Source organism: Loxodonta africana, chromosome 8 (assembly GCF_030014295.1).
Source record: "Loxodonta africana isolate mLoxAfr1 chromosome 8, mLoxAfr1.hap2, whole genome shotgun sequence".
Taxonomy (NCBI): Eukaryota; Metazoa; Chordata; class Mammalia; order Proboscidea; family Elephantidae; genus Loxodonta; species Loxodonta africana.
The window spans coordinates 21,861,932-21,881,210 of NC_087349.1; the positions used below are offsets into that span (position 1 = coordinate 21,861,932).

General features: G+C 42.2%; 1 protein-coding gene across 1 annotated transcript in view; it reads right to left on the minus strand.

Annotated features, from left to right (window-relative positions):
• SND1 (staphylococcal nuclease and tudor domain containing 1) overlaps positions 1-19,279 on the minus strand; it is a 487,657-nt gene that overhangs the window by 414,556 nt on the left and 53,822 nt on the right. Inside the window, exons 9-10 of the mRNA XM_003407249.4 lie at positions 17,896-17,986; positions 5,192-5,305 (exon numbers count right to left, since the gene is read on the minus strand). Coding sequence (XP_003407297.2) covers positions 5,192-5,305; positions 17,896-17,986 — 205 coding nt within the window. The remainder of the gene's footprint in view (positions 1-5,191; positions 5,306-17,895; positions 17,987-19,279) is intronic.

A 19,279-nucleotide genomic window follows, 5' to 3' on the forward strand; every position in this document is an offset into this window, starting at 1 on the left:
GCTCAGAAAACCCACAGCCTTTCTCCAAGACTTAACACTTGTTTCTTCACGGCAAGCAACTGGATTAAACAAACTCCACCTGCAGAGAAATGCTGATACATGTGACCATTAGTAAGAGCACCAAGCAGCAGTGTTCCACACTGGCTGTGGTTCTGAAGGAGTTAACATCTCCAAGAGGAAGTCTGGGTTCACCTAAGTCACCCAGAAGCACAAGGTCACAAAAAATGCTACCAAGCAACATCAGACGTCTCCAACCGGAACTTTCTGAGGGAAATATTACATGCCCCTGCCTTGAACTCTCCCGCTACACTTTCAGCAACCAACGCTGCCCTAACCACAACCCAGGAGCAATGGCTACCAAAGAACAGCCTGGGTAATACAGCAAAGCAGCTGTGAAAACAGCTCCTTTCATCACGCTGTTTTATCCAGAGCCCTTCCTTTGGCTGCAACTAGAAAGAGTAGCCCAAAAAGAGGAGTGGAAGCATACAGTTAGCCTTGGGCAAAACCTCCTAGTCTCTATATGTAATTTAAGTGGATGAATTTGTCATAGTGTAATGCAGTGTGCACTCCTATTCCCACACCACAGAGATCTCTCAGAAGATTTGAATTCATTGATGGCAGGTTATTAGCGTTTTGGGGGTATGGGGAAGATAAACATGAAAAGAACCTCCCCTTTCTTACTTGAAGGGCAAGCCCCATTGGGTGGACATCTGGGAACTCATAATGAGGGCCACCCTGCAGCAGGGTTCACCCACACCATCTGCCACCCTTGAGGAAGCTCATGCCAAAGACCTTCCCTCTCACCCAACTTCTCCAGTTCCTTAATATGCACTTCCTTCCACTTTGGTCTTTTATTTAGGACAAGTTCCAATGCCATAAGCTATCAGATTTCTTTTTTCTCCATTTCAAAGTCACTGACCTCCAGAAAGTGCCAAGCAATTAGACAGAAGGCCATTCTTTGAGCATGTCTTCAAGGTCTCCACAATTTGTCCAACACATACCTTCATCTCCAAACAATCCTCAAACACCTGATGTTTCAGCCAACGACAAGACTACTCTCCATTCCCAAAACATGCCTTCCTCATTGTCACTGGCAATTCTATCAGTGCACATATTCTCACACAAGTGGTGCCTTGCACAAGAGCACCTGGCCAAGGGAGAATGGGAGCTGAAATCCCGCCCCCACTCTGCTTGAGGAACAACAGAAGTTCTTATTCATCACACTGTCCCCACCCCCCGTCAACTGAGGCTCACCGAAAGAAAACCCAGAAGTCCTCGCTGCAGATCATTTTTTGTCTAGTATGATCTCTTCCAAATGCACCGTTACTTTTATGTCTTGTAAATGCAAATCACTAACACAGAAGTACTCAAATCTAAACATGCCATTCCTTCTTTTAAAATTCTTCAAGACAAATTCTAAAAAGCATGGCACACATGCCCTCAGCACCTGGCCCCTGCCTAACTCCAAGCCCATTTCTTGCCACTCCCTAGCATTTAACTATCCTCTATTCCAGTCCAGTTACTGGAGCCCTGGTGGCACAATGGTTAAGCGCATGCCTGCTAACCTAAAGGCTGGCAGTTCAAATCCACTAGCCACTCCATGGGAGAAAAGACCTGGCTATCTGCTCCCGTAAAGGCTTCAGCCTAGGAAACCCTATGGGGCAGTTCTACTCTGCCCTATGGGGTTGCTATGAGTCAGAATCGGCTTGATGGCCCATAACAACTCAGTCACACAAAGTCTGCAGTTCATCATGTGCCCCATATTCTCTCTCCCTTCACATGTATCCCCAGTTGTTCACAGGATACGCCACATATGGCCCTGCCTGTAGTTTCAGCTCACACAACCTTGTCCCCACTCATGCACCCTCCACAGTGGCCATCCATTTCTCTATTCCCCCAGACTACCCAATTCTGGTCACCGCTGCTCTCTGTGCCAGAAACATCTTCTGCCCACTTTCATCTCGCTAACTCCTAAGCGACTTTCAGCTTCAACTCACATGTTGCTTCTTCAAAGACACCTTCCCAAGTTAAATATGTATTCTAAATTCTAAACTTTTCTTTCATGGCATTTAACATAAATGAAATTACTTGCTTATTTCCCCTACTAGACCTTTAAGTTACATGTCATGGATTGAATTATGTCCCCCCCAAAAATGTGTGTATCAACTTGGTTAGGCCATGATTCCCAGTATTGTGTGGTTGTCCTCCATTTTGTGATTGTAATTTTATGTTAAGAGGATTATGGTGGAATTGTACCACCACCCTCACTCAGGTCACCTCCCTGATCCACTGTAAAGGGAGTTTCCCTGGGGTGTGGCCTGCATCATCTTTTATCTTAAGAGATAAAAGGAAAGAGAAGCAAGGGGGTGAGCAGGATAACCTCATACCACCAAGAATGTAGTACCTGGGGCAGAGCGTGTCCTTTGGACCCGGGGGTCCCTGCACCTGAAAAACTCCTTGACCATAGGAAGACTGAGGACAAGGACCTTCCTCCAGAGCCGACAGAGGAAAGCCTTCTCCTGGAGCTGGCGCGCTGAATTTGGACTTTCAGCATACTTTACTGTGAGAAAATAAACTTCTCTTTGTTAAAGCCATCCAATTGTGGTCTTTCTGTTATAGTAGCACTAGGTGACTAAGACATCACACGAGGGTAGAGATGGTATCTGTTTATTCCCTGCTGCACCCCAGCACAGTGCCTGGCACAAAGCAGGCATTGAGTAAATATTCATCAATAACGACTGACCCATTCATTTGAATTTCTAGAGCGGGGCTGTCTGTTACGTTAGTCACCAGCCACCAGCAACTACTGAGCTCCTTCCTGAAATGTGCTAGAACGAACTGAGATGCACTGCAAATTTAAAACACGCACTGGATTTCAAAGACTGAGTACAAAAAAAAAACAGATGTAAAATTCTTCATAAATTTTTTGTATTCATTATATTGAAATGATAATATTTCAGATACATTAGGTTAAATAAAATATATTAAAATTAATGTTTCTCTTTACTTTTTTAATGTAGCTACTAGAAAATGTAACATAAATTCAGCTCACATTAGTGGCTTGCGTTCTCCCTCTCTTGGACGGTGGAAGCCTAGAGTGCCGTTCCTCTCATTTGCTAGCTTCTCCTCATCGTTGAACACTCAGGACATACAGGAGTTCTTCTGAGAAGACTTCCCTGACCACCCACTCCAACTAGGTTCTTCAGGGTGCCCTTTACCACTGCACTAAGGCCTATTATATTAACTTATTTCTTACGTGAACATCATTAAATTTTTTCAAAGGAATTTAATGAATAAATAAGAAATCATTCTTCATTTCACTTGGAAGCCATATGTTGTACACTGTCAGAGCTAAGCCTTACTCAGAGTTTTCTTAAAATGGAGCAGGATCACAGGAGTGAATGTAGTAACAAATAAGGCATCCTGCCTTGGTGAAAAACAGGAAATTCTATAAACAGGATCCTGCCTAACCAAAAAAAACCAAACCCAATGCCATCGAGTCGATTCCGACTCATAGCCACCCTATAGGACAGAATAGAACTGCCCCATAGAGTTTCCAAGGAGCACCTGGTGGATTTGAACGGCTGACCTCTTGGTTAGCAGCCGTAGCACTTAACCACTATACCACCAGGGTTTCCGGATCCTGCCTAGACTAGGAAATTTATTCAAACAACTTCCCATTAGCCAATAGACTAAGGGAAGCCAAGCCCATCTTTTACCCCTTAGGAGTTCCAAAAAAGGATCCGGGAAAAACTAAAAATTCTCAGTGGTAGGTTAGTTCTTGCTCCAGGAAATCTGCTATCGTTCTACCCAAGCACTAACACCCCCACCCCCTTAAAACTGCTTAAAATTCAGCTACATAATCCATATTAACATAATGCCTTGGCTGATGATGCAGGCACAAAAATTAACGTTCAAGAATCTCAAAGTTGTGGTTGCTGTGGGAACCTTAATTCCAACTGTACAGCACAGATGCAGAACTGTGGACTCCTCCCAATACTGACAAAATTGGATATGGATATTTACTCTGCGCAATGAGGCAGAGCTAGAGTTACTGCGAAAACCTTATTCTGGCATTTCTAAGCTTTCATGCATTTAAATTCTCAACCTTACCACAATACAGTTTGCTGCATCAAATTGCCTCCTCTATGGGGAAAAATGGGAGAGAATGAGCTGATTGGTCAGACATCCAAATAACCCCTCCTGTAAGGGATTTTTATGCACGATCTGATTCAAAAGACAATTATGATATTTTTATTTTACTTACAGGCTGTCTATAAACTCTAACTCAAATAAAAACGGCATGAATTTCAACTTGTGAATGCACCAAGACATGTGTACATGTAAAACACCGGAAAAACAAATTTCACATCTTTGGAACTACAAAAGGGATAACTAAAAAACGTGGTAACACAGAGAGCTAACTTCAACCATGCTGCTTAATTTCTCAAACGTGTCCAAACACTTGCCTATGGCACTGGATCTCACTGAGGACCTAGTTCTATACCTAGTCAACAAAGATACACACTTTAATCATTCAAGGTCAAAAACAGGAGTCAGAAAGATGTCTATAATCAAGACATAACCAAACAAAAACAATGTTCAACCTCAACCCCTATTCCCAACCTCTCATAACTCGCAAAGATGGAAAGAAAACAAACACAAAATTTAAAACAAAAGCAAAACTGCCTATCTGCAGGCTGAAAACCTACTTCTGAAGTTCTCATCCAAAGCATAATTTTTCAAAATTGATGTAGCTGAATCATGTACATGCTGGTCAAGTAACTACCTCTGCAACTGAAAGACCCAACAAATGGCTCAAGCAGTGTAACTAATAATGCTAGTTACCACTTGCAAAACCTAAATAGATGACCCCAGGGAATATATACACCAGGTTTCATTCCTTCCTAGAACAGAGGTGTCTGAACTACTAATCAAAATGACCAGAAGAAACAGACCCTAGGACCATACATATGAGAGACAGGTCTCCTCATCTCCTTATTGCAAAGAAATAAGAGTTTCTTAATAGAAACTGCGGCTGGCCCAATGGTACCTATGCTGAGGAAATAATACTTGGGAGGTCTACAATACTTGTCCTTTTGCATTCCCATGTACTTGTACCATACTACACTAATTCTCCAGCTCCTTCCTTATGGTTTTCAAAAGAGGCTCTGCTTCCTCCTATCCTCACCTGTGTGTTCTCTCCCTCCAGCCTTGGTGGTCGGATGCTGGACAGGTGGATGGTCTTGTAGTCACCGGAGTTCAGCTTCACTACAATGGCATCAGCATTCAGCACCTGCATCACCTGTGAGCAAGAGGGTAGAGATGTTTAAACCTGCTGCAATGGCCCCCAGCCCACAGCAGATGCGTAAGGAGCCAGGCCCACTATGGTCACAGCCTAGAAGTGAGATTAACAGTCGTTTGCGGTAGATCCAATGTCATCCTCCCTGGTACAACAATGTTGGAGAAAACTACGCTGTAATTTTCAGTTGCCAAAGACCTTATCATGTTCAACCTCAACCCCTATTCCCAACCTCTCAACGAGGCAGAATCTCTATCATTTACAAAGATGGTCGACCTTTTTTATCTTTTGTCCTGACCAAGACGTGACTAACTATGAAGCTTAAGAACTGGAAATCCAGTCTCTACATGCTACTAAAGATTTTCCTTGAAATAGGTTCTAAACTAAAATCAAAATCCCTATCTCAATGTGAATCTAGAGAAAAGAGGCAAGGGTTGGATTAGAAGAAGGTATCAACCCTAGATGAGAAAGAACCAAAATAGGATGCCCAACAGAGATCAGAAAAACCAAAGGCAAGTGAAGGGCAAAAGGAATTGTTATCTCAGCCTGGGGAAGAAGATGTACAGCTGTTAATCTCACACACAGGAACATTAACTTGCTAAGACATTACTTCAGCTATTCTGAAAGCCACCTTTTCAGAGCGCTACTGTGGGCATCCTTCTTCTGAAACCCCAAATCAGTAACACTGGACGTCATTCTCAGTAAAGATTAACTTCCAGTCTGGGGTAATTTACAACGATATCTATTCGTCTTAGTTACCCAGTGCTGCTATAACAAAAATAGCACAAGTGGATGGCTTTTACAAAGAGAAATTTATTCTCTCACAGTCTGCGAAGCTAGAAGTCCGAATTCAGGGCACCAGCTCCAGGGGAAGGTTTTCTCTGTCAGTTCTGGGGGAAGGTCCTAATCATCAATCTTCCCCTGGTCTAGGAGCTTCTCCACGCAGAAACCCCGGGTGGCACTCTGCTCCCGGCACTGCTTTCTTGGTGGTATGAGGTCCCCATGTCTCTCTGCTTGCTTCTCTCTTTCATAACTCAAAAGAGACTGACTCAAGACACAACCTAATCTCATAGATTGAGTCCTGCCTCATTAACCTAACTGCTGATAATCCCACCTCAATAACATCATAGAAATAGGATTTACAACACATAGGAAAATCACATCAGATGACAAAATGGTAAACAATCACAAAATACTGGGAATCATGGCCTAGCCAAGTTGACACATATTTTGGGGAGACACAATTCAATCCATGACACTAGTCAAAGGGCAAAAGCACAAATATTTCTCTGTGGAAGTTAACAGAACATTTCACCAATGTGTTCAGAGTAAAATTCCATTCAAACCAGGCTAGGACCATAACTCAGCCTGCAGTCCACAATTCACTCAGATTCACAATCTGTTGTCTGAAGGCTATTTGGGTTTTTGCGAGCAACACTTTGCTACAAGGTAACTGCTGACTACAAAATACTGTCACCACTGACTTCACCTGCAGAATAGAAATCAGCTTTTCTAGGCTTCAATCAGACCCCATCAGGAACCACCAGACAAGGGAACAAACTACCAGGTCAGCTGCCACGCAGTGCAGACAGACTGGCAAAATTCTCCTCCTCTTTTATGCTAAAACAAAAGAGGCTAGACTCCAGTCCTCAGCTTTACCAGGATGGTGATCATACTGACAGTATCGGAAAAGAGTCCTCATGTACTATTCCCTGAAGGTCCCAGATCTTTCAGCACTGAACATATCCATTTATCTGCAGGCTCCTTCAAAAATGGCTACTCTTTGCCCTTTCCAAAAAACCTGCCAACCACACACCAAAAAGAATAAAGAATGCTTTCAGCAGTAACCCGAAAGGAAGTGAGAAATTACACGTCACGAAAGAGCAGCTGGTAAGCGCCATCAAACAGTGTTAGAATCAAGCTGTACATCCGTGGAAGGCTGACCAGGCCTGGTGAGTAGGACAGCACCCCTGGGTTTCACCACCATACGTAACGGAAGCAGTGTAGGGCAGAACAGCCCAGTGACCAGAAAAGTAAGGAAAAGTCTGAGAAAGAATTGAGTAGGAGATAGAGAAAAATTAAATATAATTTTCCCACGTATGTAAGATTAGCTTGCAACCCTGAAAGCAATATAAAGCCAGTCTCAAATAACCATAGCAATTCTGCTAAAATCTTTTTTGACAAGCCTGAGAATCGTGAGGGTTAAATACTAAAACCCAGACAGCCAGACCAACAACTCATCTGGCCAGAGAAATCTGGCGAAGATCAAGGAGAGTTAAAGGCATGATCTGTGGTCACACCAGGACCAGGGTCACGGCTGGTTACCCAGCTATGGGTAGTACCAAAGGGTATAACCAGTAACCAGTTGCCATGAAGTCGATTTCGACTCACGGTGTCAGAGTAGAACTGTGTTCCACAGGGTTTTCAAAGGCTGATTTTTCAGACATACACTGCCCAGCCTTTATTCTAAGCCACCACTGGGTGGATTTGAACCACCCATCTTTTGATTGGCAGCGACCATGCTGACTGTTTCCACCTCCCAGAGACCCCACCAAAGGGTATAAACCAAGACCCAAACCAGATGCCATCAAGTTGATTCCAACTCATGGCGATTCCATGTTTTGGAGTAGAACTGTGCCCTACAGGGTTTTCAATGGCTGTGATCTTTTCGGAAGTAGATCTCCAGGTCCAGAGGGGTGGATTGGAACCAACGACCTTTAGATTAGTAGCCAAGCACTTAACCATTTGCACCACCCAGGACTTCACAAAAGGATATAAACCAAAAACTAAACCCAATGCAATCAAGTCGATTCCAACTCATTACAACCCTACAGGACAGAGCAGAACTGCCCCATAGGGTTTCCAAGGCTGTAATCTCTATGGGAACAGACTACCACATCTTTCTCCTGTGGAGCAGCTGGTGGGTTCAAACCACCAACCTTTTGATTAGCAGCCAGTGAATAACCACTGCGCCACTAGGGCTCATACAAAAGGGTATAGGACCCCCTAAATCAGACCTCTTTAAGCCATCCCAAGCACAAAAACATATCCATGAGTGTAGGACTTAAAAATTGGCCGAGAAGGTATAACCAAAAACACAGATTCTGTAATTGAAAAGAAAAAACAAAGAGTGAAAGGTCTAAATGGTATTCCCATTACTATCTAGACACAATAATGCTGTTAAAAAAAAAGAAAGAAAGATCTAAATGATACTCCCATTACTACCTAGACAATAATGCCAGGTAGAAATGCTCATCATAATGGAATCTCCCTTCTACTCCTTAAAAAAGACACCAGTATTCGTTTGGATAATTAATCAAAATAGAAAGACCGGGTTAATGATTTCTCTGTCCTTCAAAATCTCATATTTGGATGAGGAAAAGAATTACAGAATGGATGACAGAACATCCCAGGGGGAGGAGATATCCACAGTACGTGCCATTGTGCTCTGCTATCTTCAAACCAAAGAGAAAATTCCACAATGCCATATCACACAAAATAGTTGGCATGGCAAATCAATACTGTTCCTCTCAAAAGGACAGGACCAATGCCCATAGGGTAAGCGGGTAATATAATAATAATAATCAGGCATTTCAAATGCACACATATCACAGTATTTCCTTGACCCCAGTGCTAGACAGATCTACACATTCCTCTCACAGCAAAATGAACTCTTATTAAATTGTCAGTCGCCAGAAACACAGGGAAGTATCTATAATCAAGACTTGAGAACTACCTAGAGTCACACTGAGAGGAATAAAACCAGGGAGAGTATAACAGTGCTCGTGCCTTCACCCCGATTACAGAATGTGAAGATCTAAGCATAGCCTGTGACAAGTCACTGGCATTCGTCACCCCTTATAATGCATTAGCAGCAGCAGCAGCAGCAGCAAGCGAATTTTTGTTGCTGTAAATTTTAGGCCACAGCAGCAGACTCTCTCTGCTCGGCATCTCCGTGATTAGAAACCTCCTCTTCAGGAACTGCACGCTCTGACGCTGGCAGCTAAACGAGGTCCGGCTTTCTGGTGACGGAGTAGAAGGTGAGTGTGTATGCATATGCATGTGCGCGCACGTGTGTGTATCGGGAAGTGGGGTTTGTACAGAGGGGAAAAAATACTGTAAAGTGTGTCATTACTGTCCAGGGAACAAGAGGAGACACAGATTAAGCAGTAAAATGCTGGTTACGGTCCTATTCTGTGCAGTGAGGGGAATGCAGAGCGGATCACTCACCAGCTGGCTCCTCGGTACCATGAGACTACATTTACAGTAGCAGCATTTCTGAGGTACTTTCATGGGATAACTCGCAGTATGTCCACATCACCCACTTCTGCCACAAGCTACACTCCTGATCAATCCACCCCGCCCCACACCCACCATACCACGCACACCAAGAGATGCTCTAAGGCACAAGTGCAGACATCTACGCAAAAAGAGTCACTGGCTAGACTCAAGGTACATGCACTCAATCCAAAGCCCACCCCATTTCTCTAAGCCCAACTGTAAAAGAAAATTGAGGGGATTAGTGATGACAGTAACAAAGGCAGCCGACAGTCACAAGAACTGCAGAATCCTGTCGGGGACAAGGGATGCCCGTCCCTACTTCTGGCCTCCTGCCACACTCCCTCTCAGCAGAGCCCCTCCACCACGCTCATGGAGTGGTACAGGGCTGCTCCTCTCCAGCTTCTTAAAGGCCTCCAGTGTGCATAAAACAAAGTCTCACAACAGCCTCCTGAGCTAGAGACCCCAGAATAGATCCCTAGACACAACTCCACACAACAGTCCCCAAGCTGCCTGATTTATCCGTACAATAGGTACAAAAGGACCATGGCCCCAAGTGGGCTTCTCTGGCACCACCAGAGGAGTGACCTTGATGGGACGACTGGGAATGGGACACCGAATGCCCTTTCTACGCTTACACTATGACAGCCACGTGCTTTTCCTACAAGTCTAGTCTACAGCAGGTGACATCAGTAACACACAACTGTCACAGCAATGCTCTGTCCCCCAGCAAAGTGCAGCTGTCACCTGTGTCCTCAACATAAAACGCACCACTACATTTTGCTCAGGCAAGCACCCCTAGGCACCTAAGCACAATCAAAAGGCTAAACATTATAACAAGCACTTAGAAAGAAGCCAGGCAGCAGGCAGGTTTTAACAGAGGGGCGTCCTCCAAAACACCCTGCCAGGGCCTCAGGGCTCTCAAGGTCATGAAAACAAGGATGACCAGAGAAACCGTCACAGCCAAGAGGAGTCTAAAGAGACAGGACGGCCAAATGTAATAAGGTCCTGGGTAGGACCCTGGAACTCAACAAGGGCATTAGGTAAAAGTTAAGGAAACTAACTTTTAATTAATAATGATGTATCAATATTAGTTTATTAATTGTAACAAATGTATCATAATAATACCAAAAACCAAACCCACTGTCGTCCGATTCATTGTGACCCTATAGGACAGACGAGAACTGCCCCACAGGGTTTCCAAGGTATGGCTGGTAGATTTGAACTGCTGACATTTTGGTCAGCAGCCGAGCTCTTAATCACTGCATCACCAGTATTAGATGTTAATAACAGAGGAAACCGTTTGGGAGGGGGTTTAATAAGGGAACACTCTGTACTATCTGTTCAATTTTTCTGTAAATTTAAAACTATCCTAAAAAATGAAGTCTAATAATAATAACTAAAAAAAATAACAAGGCCAGTTAAATATATTATAAATTTTTTTCTAATTCAATCATTTTTCTTTCATATCAGCAAATCGGTTTGCTGGCTTAAGCTGCAAACCAAGACTTGGCCACTTGTGGGTGCTGGCAGAAGCCCCCTTCCAAGCCAGACCATCCCCAGGACATCCTTTTCACATCAAAGTCATATAGACAAAAGTCAAGGGTATGGATAGTATTTTTTGGTTCTCTCTATATTACCAAATGGAAATACACCGGAGCAATCTAGACAATGTCAAGAATATTAGAAAATATCCTTGCTTAAAAACCATCTCAGAGAGCCATGATACTGAACTCCGCTTGGAGCTAAGACTGGAAGCACAGCAAAGAGCAGGGCCAAACCAAATAAATTCTAGAATCTTCTGTGCCCATAGATAGCTTATAACCTGACCTCCAAAAGTGGATATGGCCTCCCATGCCAAACAACTAACTACTAAGACAAACTCCAGTATGAAGCCCTAGAGGGTAACCACCTTGAAGCCAGGAACCACTTCTAGCTCTTGTGCATCTTCTCCACGCACCCACCTAGCACGGGGTTCTGTTTAAGTCCTCTAACAGAGAGCCAAGCTAGGCCATTCTAATGAGGCAGTACAGTGAGAAAATGGCCTCTCTTGAGGACACACTTCCACTCCACCCCTGACAGTGTTATTCAGGTCTGTGAAATCTGCAAGGCCCAAGGATCCAGCAGCAGGGACAGGGAAGCCAAGCCACGTGCTCAGGGGACCATATGGCTACAAACAGCACAGATCAGCTAAAATGCCACAGGGAAGGCAGGCAGGAAACTGGCAGACCACGACAGGCACAAAAGTCTCAAGCAGGCTCAGCTAATCACTGTGAAGTGAACACGCTTCTCAGGTAACCAGGAGAGACACGAGAGCCCTCCCCTGATTTCATTCCTTAAAAAGTAAAACTGCTTAAGCCAACAATGGAAACCAGTCTTTCAGTAGGCCGCATGTAGCAAGAGAATACACTGTTGAGTTTCAATCTGGGGTGAGCCTCTTGATAAACTATCTACAGCTTTGTAATAGCTCCAGAAACTAACTATAGGGCCCCAGAGGCACCCAGGTGAAGAGGTCAGAGGTCACCTTTTTCAGGTTTTTCAGGTTATTTGGGCTGCGCCCTATACAATTAAATCCTAAGAGACAGAGTGACAGCTAAAGAGAGAACCACTATTATTCAGGCCTTACAATCACATGACCCTCAGGGCAGACTCCTTCAGTGAAGACTTGCAGGACTGTCAGAGACTAAGTTCATGAGGGCCCAGGTTACCACAGGGTTGTTTTAGGTTTCCTTGAAAAAGTAGCTTGGTATTAAACGATGTTTTAAATCAGGTAAAATACTCACAAAACTGTAGTCGGGTTCTAGAGCATAAAACCCAAAACCAAAACCAAACCCAGTGCCGTCGAGTGGATTCCAAATCATAGCGACCCTATAGGACAGAGTAGAACCATCCCAAAGAGTTTCCAAGGAGCGCCTGGCGGATTTGAACTGCTGACCCTTTGGATAGCAGCCGTAGCACTTAACCACTACGCCACCAGGGTTTCCTAAACCCAGTGCCGTCGAGTCGATTCCGACTCATAGCGACCCTATAGGACAGAGTAGAATTGCCTCATAGAGTTTCCAAGGAGCGCCTGGCAGATTCGAACTGCCAACCCTTAACCACTACACCACCAGGGTGTGAAAAGCGATGCAGATATTTGTTACCTTTTATATTTAATGCTGAATATAGCCAGTGTTCCACAACAAGGGTCAGCAAATTATGGCCCAAGGGCCATCTACCCCGCTGCCCATTGTTATAAGTAAAGTTTCAAACACAGCCAAGTCCATTCACCCATGTTGTCTACAATACAATGGCAGAGCTGAATAGTTTCTACAGAGACCATATGGTCCACAATGCCTAAAATATTTATTACATGGCCCTTTAAGAAAAAGTTGACCAATCCTTGCTCTACAACACATGAGAAAACAAACATACTTACTGGTATACACTGATTAACATTCCTGAAGAACGATTTGGTAAATATGCTCCTAAACATTCCTAAGAAAATAAATGCCATTTACTTGGAGATTTAGGCAAAAGGATATTCCAAGAGGCATTTTCTAAGTAATGGAAAAGTTATCAACTATGGGAATATCAACCTACTGGGGTCCAGTTAAATAAATTATGACACACCCTTACAATGAAATATAAGTGGGAGTCCTGGTGGTGGTGCAGTGGTTAAGTGTTCAGCTGCTAACCAAAAGGCCAGCTGTTCGAATCCACCAGCTACTCTTTGGAACCCATATGGGGCAGTTCTACTCTGTTCTATAGATTCACTATGAGTCAAAATCAACTCTACAGCAACGGGTTTGGTTTATTAAGGAAATGAACTCAAATGTTTACCTTAGTTGTCTCCCTAAACCCCTGTAAAATGAAAATAAAGGGATTTATTTATTTTTGGAGACAGAAGCCCAAAAGGACAAAGATAATGGGAGAGGAGGGAACAATAATAAAATTTTGGAAGCTGGAAAGCAGATGGATGAACACTAAATGACTCCACAGGCTCACAAAAGCTGAATACTGAGCCAGTGGTGAGAAAACTCAATAACCGATTTGGTTTACACTGCAGACCATCAGCCCCAAAAGACTCAGAAATGGTCAACATCCAAGGTGTCAAGTGGCAGTGAAAATGAGGCCAAAAACTAGGCTGTGCTCAAGATCTGTGTAAGGAGCAGCTGCTTCTAATACAGTGTTTTAATGCCTCATACTTAAATAAGAGAAACAGCCAAGGATCACGAGACATCAGAGGAAAGCTTCTAACACGAGAGACAAGAGACCAAAATAACCAGAGAGAAAAGCAACTTGGAGAAGACGGAGACTATGTGGGGACAAAAGAACTTCAATAAAAATTAGAATTAATTCCTCAGAGAGCTAAAAGATGGTCATCATCTACGAAACAAGCGCAGAATGTCAGTTTTTTACTACTAATGAAAGAACATTCAGAGAATAGAAAAAGAACTTTTAGAAATTACAAATACAGTACCATAAATAAAAAACTCAATAGAAGGGCTAAAAAAATAAACACAAAGAAATCTAGAAAGTAGAACAAAAGACAGATGTGATATAGGAGGAAAAAATTAGAAGATGAGTCCATAAAGTCCAACATCCAAATGACAGGAATTCCAGTAAATGACAACAGTGAAATTGATGGAAATCAATACAAAATGGTTGAAGAAGTTGTTCCCAAAACTAAAGGATTAAAAACTGAAGCATAAAATGCTCACGCGTGGATAAAAATGTGTATCACTGGGAAACTTCAGAATATAGGCATCAAAAAGAATTTGCTAAAAACTTCCAGAAAGAAAACACAAATCATGTAAGGATGAGAAATCAGTACGGCTTCAGACTTCTTTAAAAAAAAAAAAAAAAAAGTGGGAGCCCTGGTGGCGCAATGGTTAAGCGCTCAACTGTTAACCAAAAGATTGGTAGTTAGAACCCATCTAGCAGGTCCATAAGAGAAAAGAACTGGCCATCTGCTCCCACAAAGATTTCAGCCCTAGGAAACCCTATGGGGCAATTCTATTCTGTCCTATAGGGTCACTATGAGTTGGAATCAACTAGACAGCACATAACAACATACACACATTAACACAAGTATATTTGCTAAAAGATAGCAGAGCAATCAATACCTTCACAATCCTAAAGGAAAATGGTTTCTAACTTACAATTCTATACCCAGCCAAACTATAAACCAAGTGACGAACAGAAATGAAACGTCTCAAAAATTTATCTCCCGGGCACTCTTTTCCCAGGAACCTAGAAAATGTGCGCTATCAAAGTGAAGCAGTAAACCATAAAGAGGAAGCCATGGGATTCTGACAACATAGTTCTTACCCAGAAATGAGGCAAAGCGAATCCCCAGCATAACGGTGGAGAGATTCAAAGAAAATAGCTGTATGTATAACAGGCAAAAAGGGGAACCAGTTCAGACTGGTGCTGGTCAAAAGACTCCAGGTAAGTATTATTGAAAAAGTATGTATTAACAGACTGAAAGAAGGTTTACACAGAAGATTTAGACAACATGCAGGAAGTCTAGGAATTGAATTAATAAGTATGTAGAAAAATGACTAAATTAAAAACTTATTAACTCCAAGGAAAGCAAAAAATTGTACAGGAAATGAAAAGTAATTATAATACCCTACATGGCTCAGTGGAGTTTAGCATTTACAAAGTTGTAAACACTGAATATTAATCTAACCAAAATTATGATATAATTAAATTGGAAGAATTGGGAAAGAGTAGATGTGCTAACGTATTATTTGTGTGAGTCAAAAAATTAAACCCTCCTCTTCCATGACATGAAGCAAAGAGATAATGCCTTAAACTGAAAAATCAAGGAACAACAATATAAAGATTTTATCAGAGATACGGATTAGCCAAGAGTCCAAAGTGGCTGCCTCAAGGGAAAGGGAAATCCAACTACTACATTTCTTATGAAGCCTTTAAAAATCCTTAAACTTGTTAGTATTAAAAATTAAAATTTACAACCTTAAAAACTATACACGAAAGAGTCCAGGTCAGTGCTACTCAGAGTAACTGCCAGTTTGCAGTGAGATAAGGAACTTGTACCAGAACATAAATCAACTTCATCACTAACCACACTGCTGATGTTTTTTTTTTCTGTAACAAGATATTCTTGATGAAGGGAGCAATGCTTGACTTACATTCTGGCACAAGCTCTTTATCTCTTATCAAGGCACTTTAAGCAGGACTGGTATAGGTCAGAAGTCCATAAACTTTTATGCCAAGGGCCAGATAGAAAATATTTCAGGCTTTGCGGGTCATACAGTCTCTGTTGAAACTATTCAACTATGCCATGTCAGCACAAACGCAGCCGCTGACAATAGATAAATAAATAGGCATGTCAATGTTCCAATTTATTTATGACACGGAAATGTGAATTTCATATAATTTTCACATGCCAAAAAATAATGTTCTTCTTTTGCCTTTTTTTTAACGGTTTAAAAATGTAAAACCCACTCTGAACTCGCGGGCCATACAAAAACAAGTGGTGTGCTGGATGTGGCCCACGGACTGTACTTTGCTGATTCCTGTTTTAGGCAGCAGGATCAGCTTTGTAAAAAAAAAAAAAAAGATCTACGCCATAATGGTTTCATCTGGCTGGTAAGTGTGACTGTTTCTGCTTGTCTGCTTTTTTTTTTTTTTTTTCTATTTTAAAAAATAATGCTGAGGAATTTCAAAAGCTCAAGAAGTTTTAGAACCATTTATGCGTTTTTCTCTCTATCCTTTAAGCAAACCTATATTCAAATAGCCTACCTAAATTTTTGTTTAAGATTCTACAGAAGACAGGCTATTCCTCATAATCATAATTAGATGATTCCCATGGCAATCTTCTCTATTCTGGCACTATAATTAATAAAAGCCTCACTGTGTTTAAAAAAGAAATAAAAAACCAATTCTGGATTTTTAAAAAAACTACAGATAGGAAATGGCCTCCCAGCCAGCTCTCCCTTTTCCAGTCACCAGTAAAGTGACATTGCAGATCAAGGCAAAGGCACTTGCTTGATCATCTAATCCTCTGAATTTCTTTAGCAATGTCTTCATTTCCCAACCAGGAAAGGCCTGAAACCTTTCAAAAAAGCTTTTAAGTTTTTCTACAAACTGAATTTCAACTGAAGAGGGATTGGCAGGGACAGAGCAGGGCAGCAGGGCCCTCCCAAGCCCCATCTCGTCATTTATATTAGACCGTCACACTGTAAAAAGCAGAGGCCTGCTTCCCTCGTTGGGTGAGTAATCACCCTTTCATTATGTAGCTACAATGTTGTAACACAGAGCAGATTACAGGACACATAACCACAACCAAGTGAGTTCCAAGTAGGTGGGGTAGCCCAAGTCTCCAAGCCAGTATAGTGCTCACAGGCAAGAAGCAGAGGACCATTTTGGTGGTCATCAAGACCAGGGACTGCTATCACTCGTGACCACTATAGGGGTGATGGTGGTTCACCTGACAGCTACTCAGAGACCCCCTCCTAAAAAGGGGAAGAGAGGCCACTTGAACACTGTTTGACCTACTGCTTTGGGCATGACAAAAAAAGAAAGTAAAGAAGAAATTCAGCCCGTTCCTCAGAGATTTTGCTTAAATGTTACCTTTCAAAGACAAAGTTTCAGGATTTCTCAGGGTGACATTGCCACCTAGTGGCTTTCCATCCAAACTCATGGTGAGCCATCTGGGCCAGCCACCACAGAAAACATGGATATTTTAACCACATTTAGCTCGTCAAGACAAAGCTTCTAGCATTTCTTGCCAAAAGTAAAAATAGTTGGAAAACGTTTCAGCATTTTGGGAAGGCAAGGAGAACAGTTTTACTACTCAAGGTACCAAACCCTGCAACTAAGAAAAAACATTTTACAACACCTCTCATACAACCAAGCAATCTATTCAGTAACTATTTCCTTCGGAAATCTACTGCAGGACACCTCAAGGGAGGAGAATTCATGGACAGAAATACCACATTAGAAAAGGTTCAAAACTACAAGAGTCCCGAAGCCGAGAGAAGAGAAACAGTCAGGTCATATAGCCTTGGGCATGGGCAATCACAGAGAATGCCATCTGCTAAGAAGATAAAAGAACTCCTAGAAAATGGAAGAGATCTCAAAGTAGGAACATCCCCAGCTGTAGCGTACTAATTCTAAGGAAGTTAGTGCACAATGAGAAATTTAAAAGTTCTTATGGTTTCTAAGTCCCCTACAATAAACACAAACTAGCATGCCTTGAAATAATCAACAGCTAAAGCACTTCTGATTGCTCATATCCTTGTACTATCACTAGCCCAGCAATGTCTGCTATGCATGTCAAGATGCTGAGAATGACTCACCTTGGCAACGAACTGCTTGTCCTTTTGGTCCAAATTAGCTGTGGGAGCCACATAATCTCTCCATATCCTCAGCTTGCGCTCCTTGGCAAACCTGACAACAAAGCAGGGTGAGGAATCATTCATTAAGACAGGCTACTTTGGTAAACGGAATCCACCATCACTATGGGAGCAAATAGTTAAGAATCCTACACTACCTCCTCACCAAGGCACCCAGGAGAAAAGCAAGTCAGAAAAAAGAATGAAAGCCACAAGATGCATATACACCACAAGCCCATGGCTCATAGATTGGGGTAGAGTGTGCAATTGGTTGAGCAAGGTCATTACAAGTCCACCTCGACAATTCGCCCTTTCGCTCATCCACTAGTTCCTGAGGGACTCCCATACGCTAGGCCCTCGGACTTTTATACACACAGCAACTACTGTACTAAACGGGAAGAGTGCATATATCTAAACAAATAAACATATTTTGAAAAAGGTACAGTCTGCCCAATTTCCATCTGAATTATAAAAAGGTCATCAGGCATCCAAATCCTAGGTGGAAGACAAGGACAAATATGTCATTGTACTGCAGCTAAAGAATGAGAAAACAGATACAAGCCCAATACAAGTTCACTGACAAGATTTTTTAAAAATCATGTAGGCAGTAAATTTTCTAAAAGTAGATATTTTCTGAGTCAGACTATGTGCAAGAAACAGGATATATGTGAAGATATTTAAAAAAATCAATGAACAGCTGCCTTAAAGTATTTACAAATGAGTGGAAAAACGTACAGGGGGGAAGAACTGATATTTCTGATAAATGTGTCTAAGCCCCTCTTTAAAGAAAAGCACTAAAATGAGAAAAAGAAAGTATACAGCAGTTGTAAAACACATGAAGAAGTACTTTCAAAGACAGGATGCAACAGAGTATTCTGTTCTACCAACAACGCAAGTTGCTCAAATCTACCATGCAAAGCCGGAGGCAAGTAGTTAGATATTACCGAAATACAATTTGCACTCTAAACCTGTTTTAAAACCTTCATCTTTAGGAGATGGTCACTGTCCAAAGAATCCGTAGAGTCTTCTATGTTGTTATTGTTGTTAGGTGCCCAGTCAGTTTCGACTCATAGTGACTCTATGTACAACAGAACGCAACACTGCCCGGTCCCGCGCCATCCTCACAATCGTTGCTATGTTTGAGCCCATTGTTGCAGCCACTGTGTCACCCCATTTCGTTTAGAGGGCCTTCTATAGATGTTAAAAAACATGTACATACTACTTTTATTTTACCCATTTCTTCGAAGAGAGGCAGAAACTTAAAGAATGCAAAGAATGCAAAAGAAATTACCAAGTAAAATAATAATTTAGAATAGCAGAGACTTAGGTAGGGGCCCTGGTGGCACAG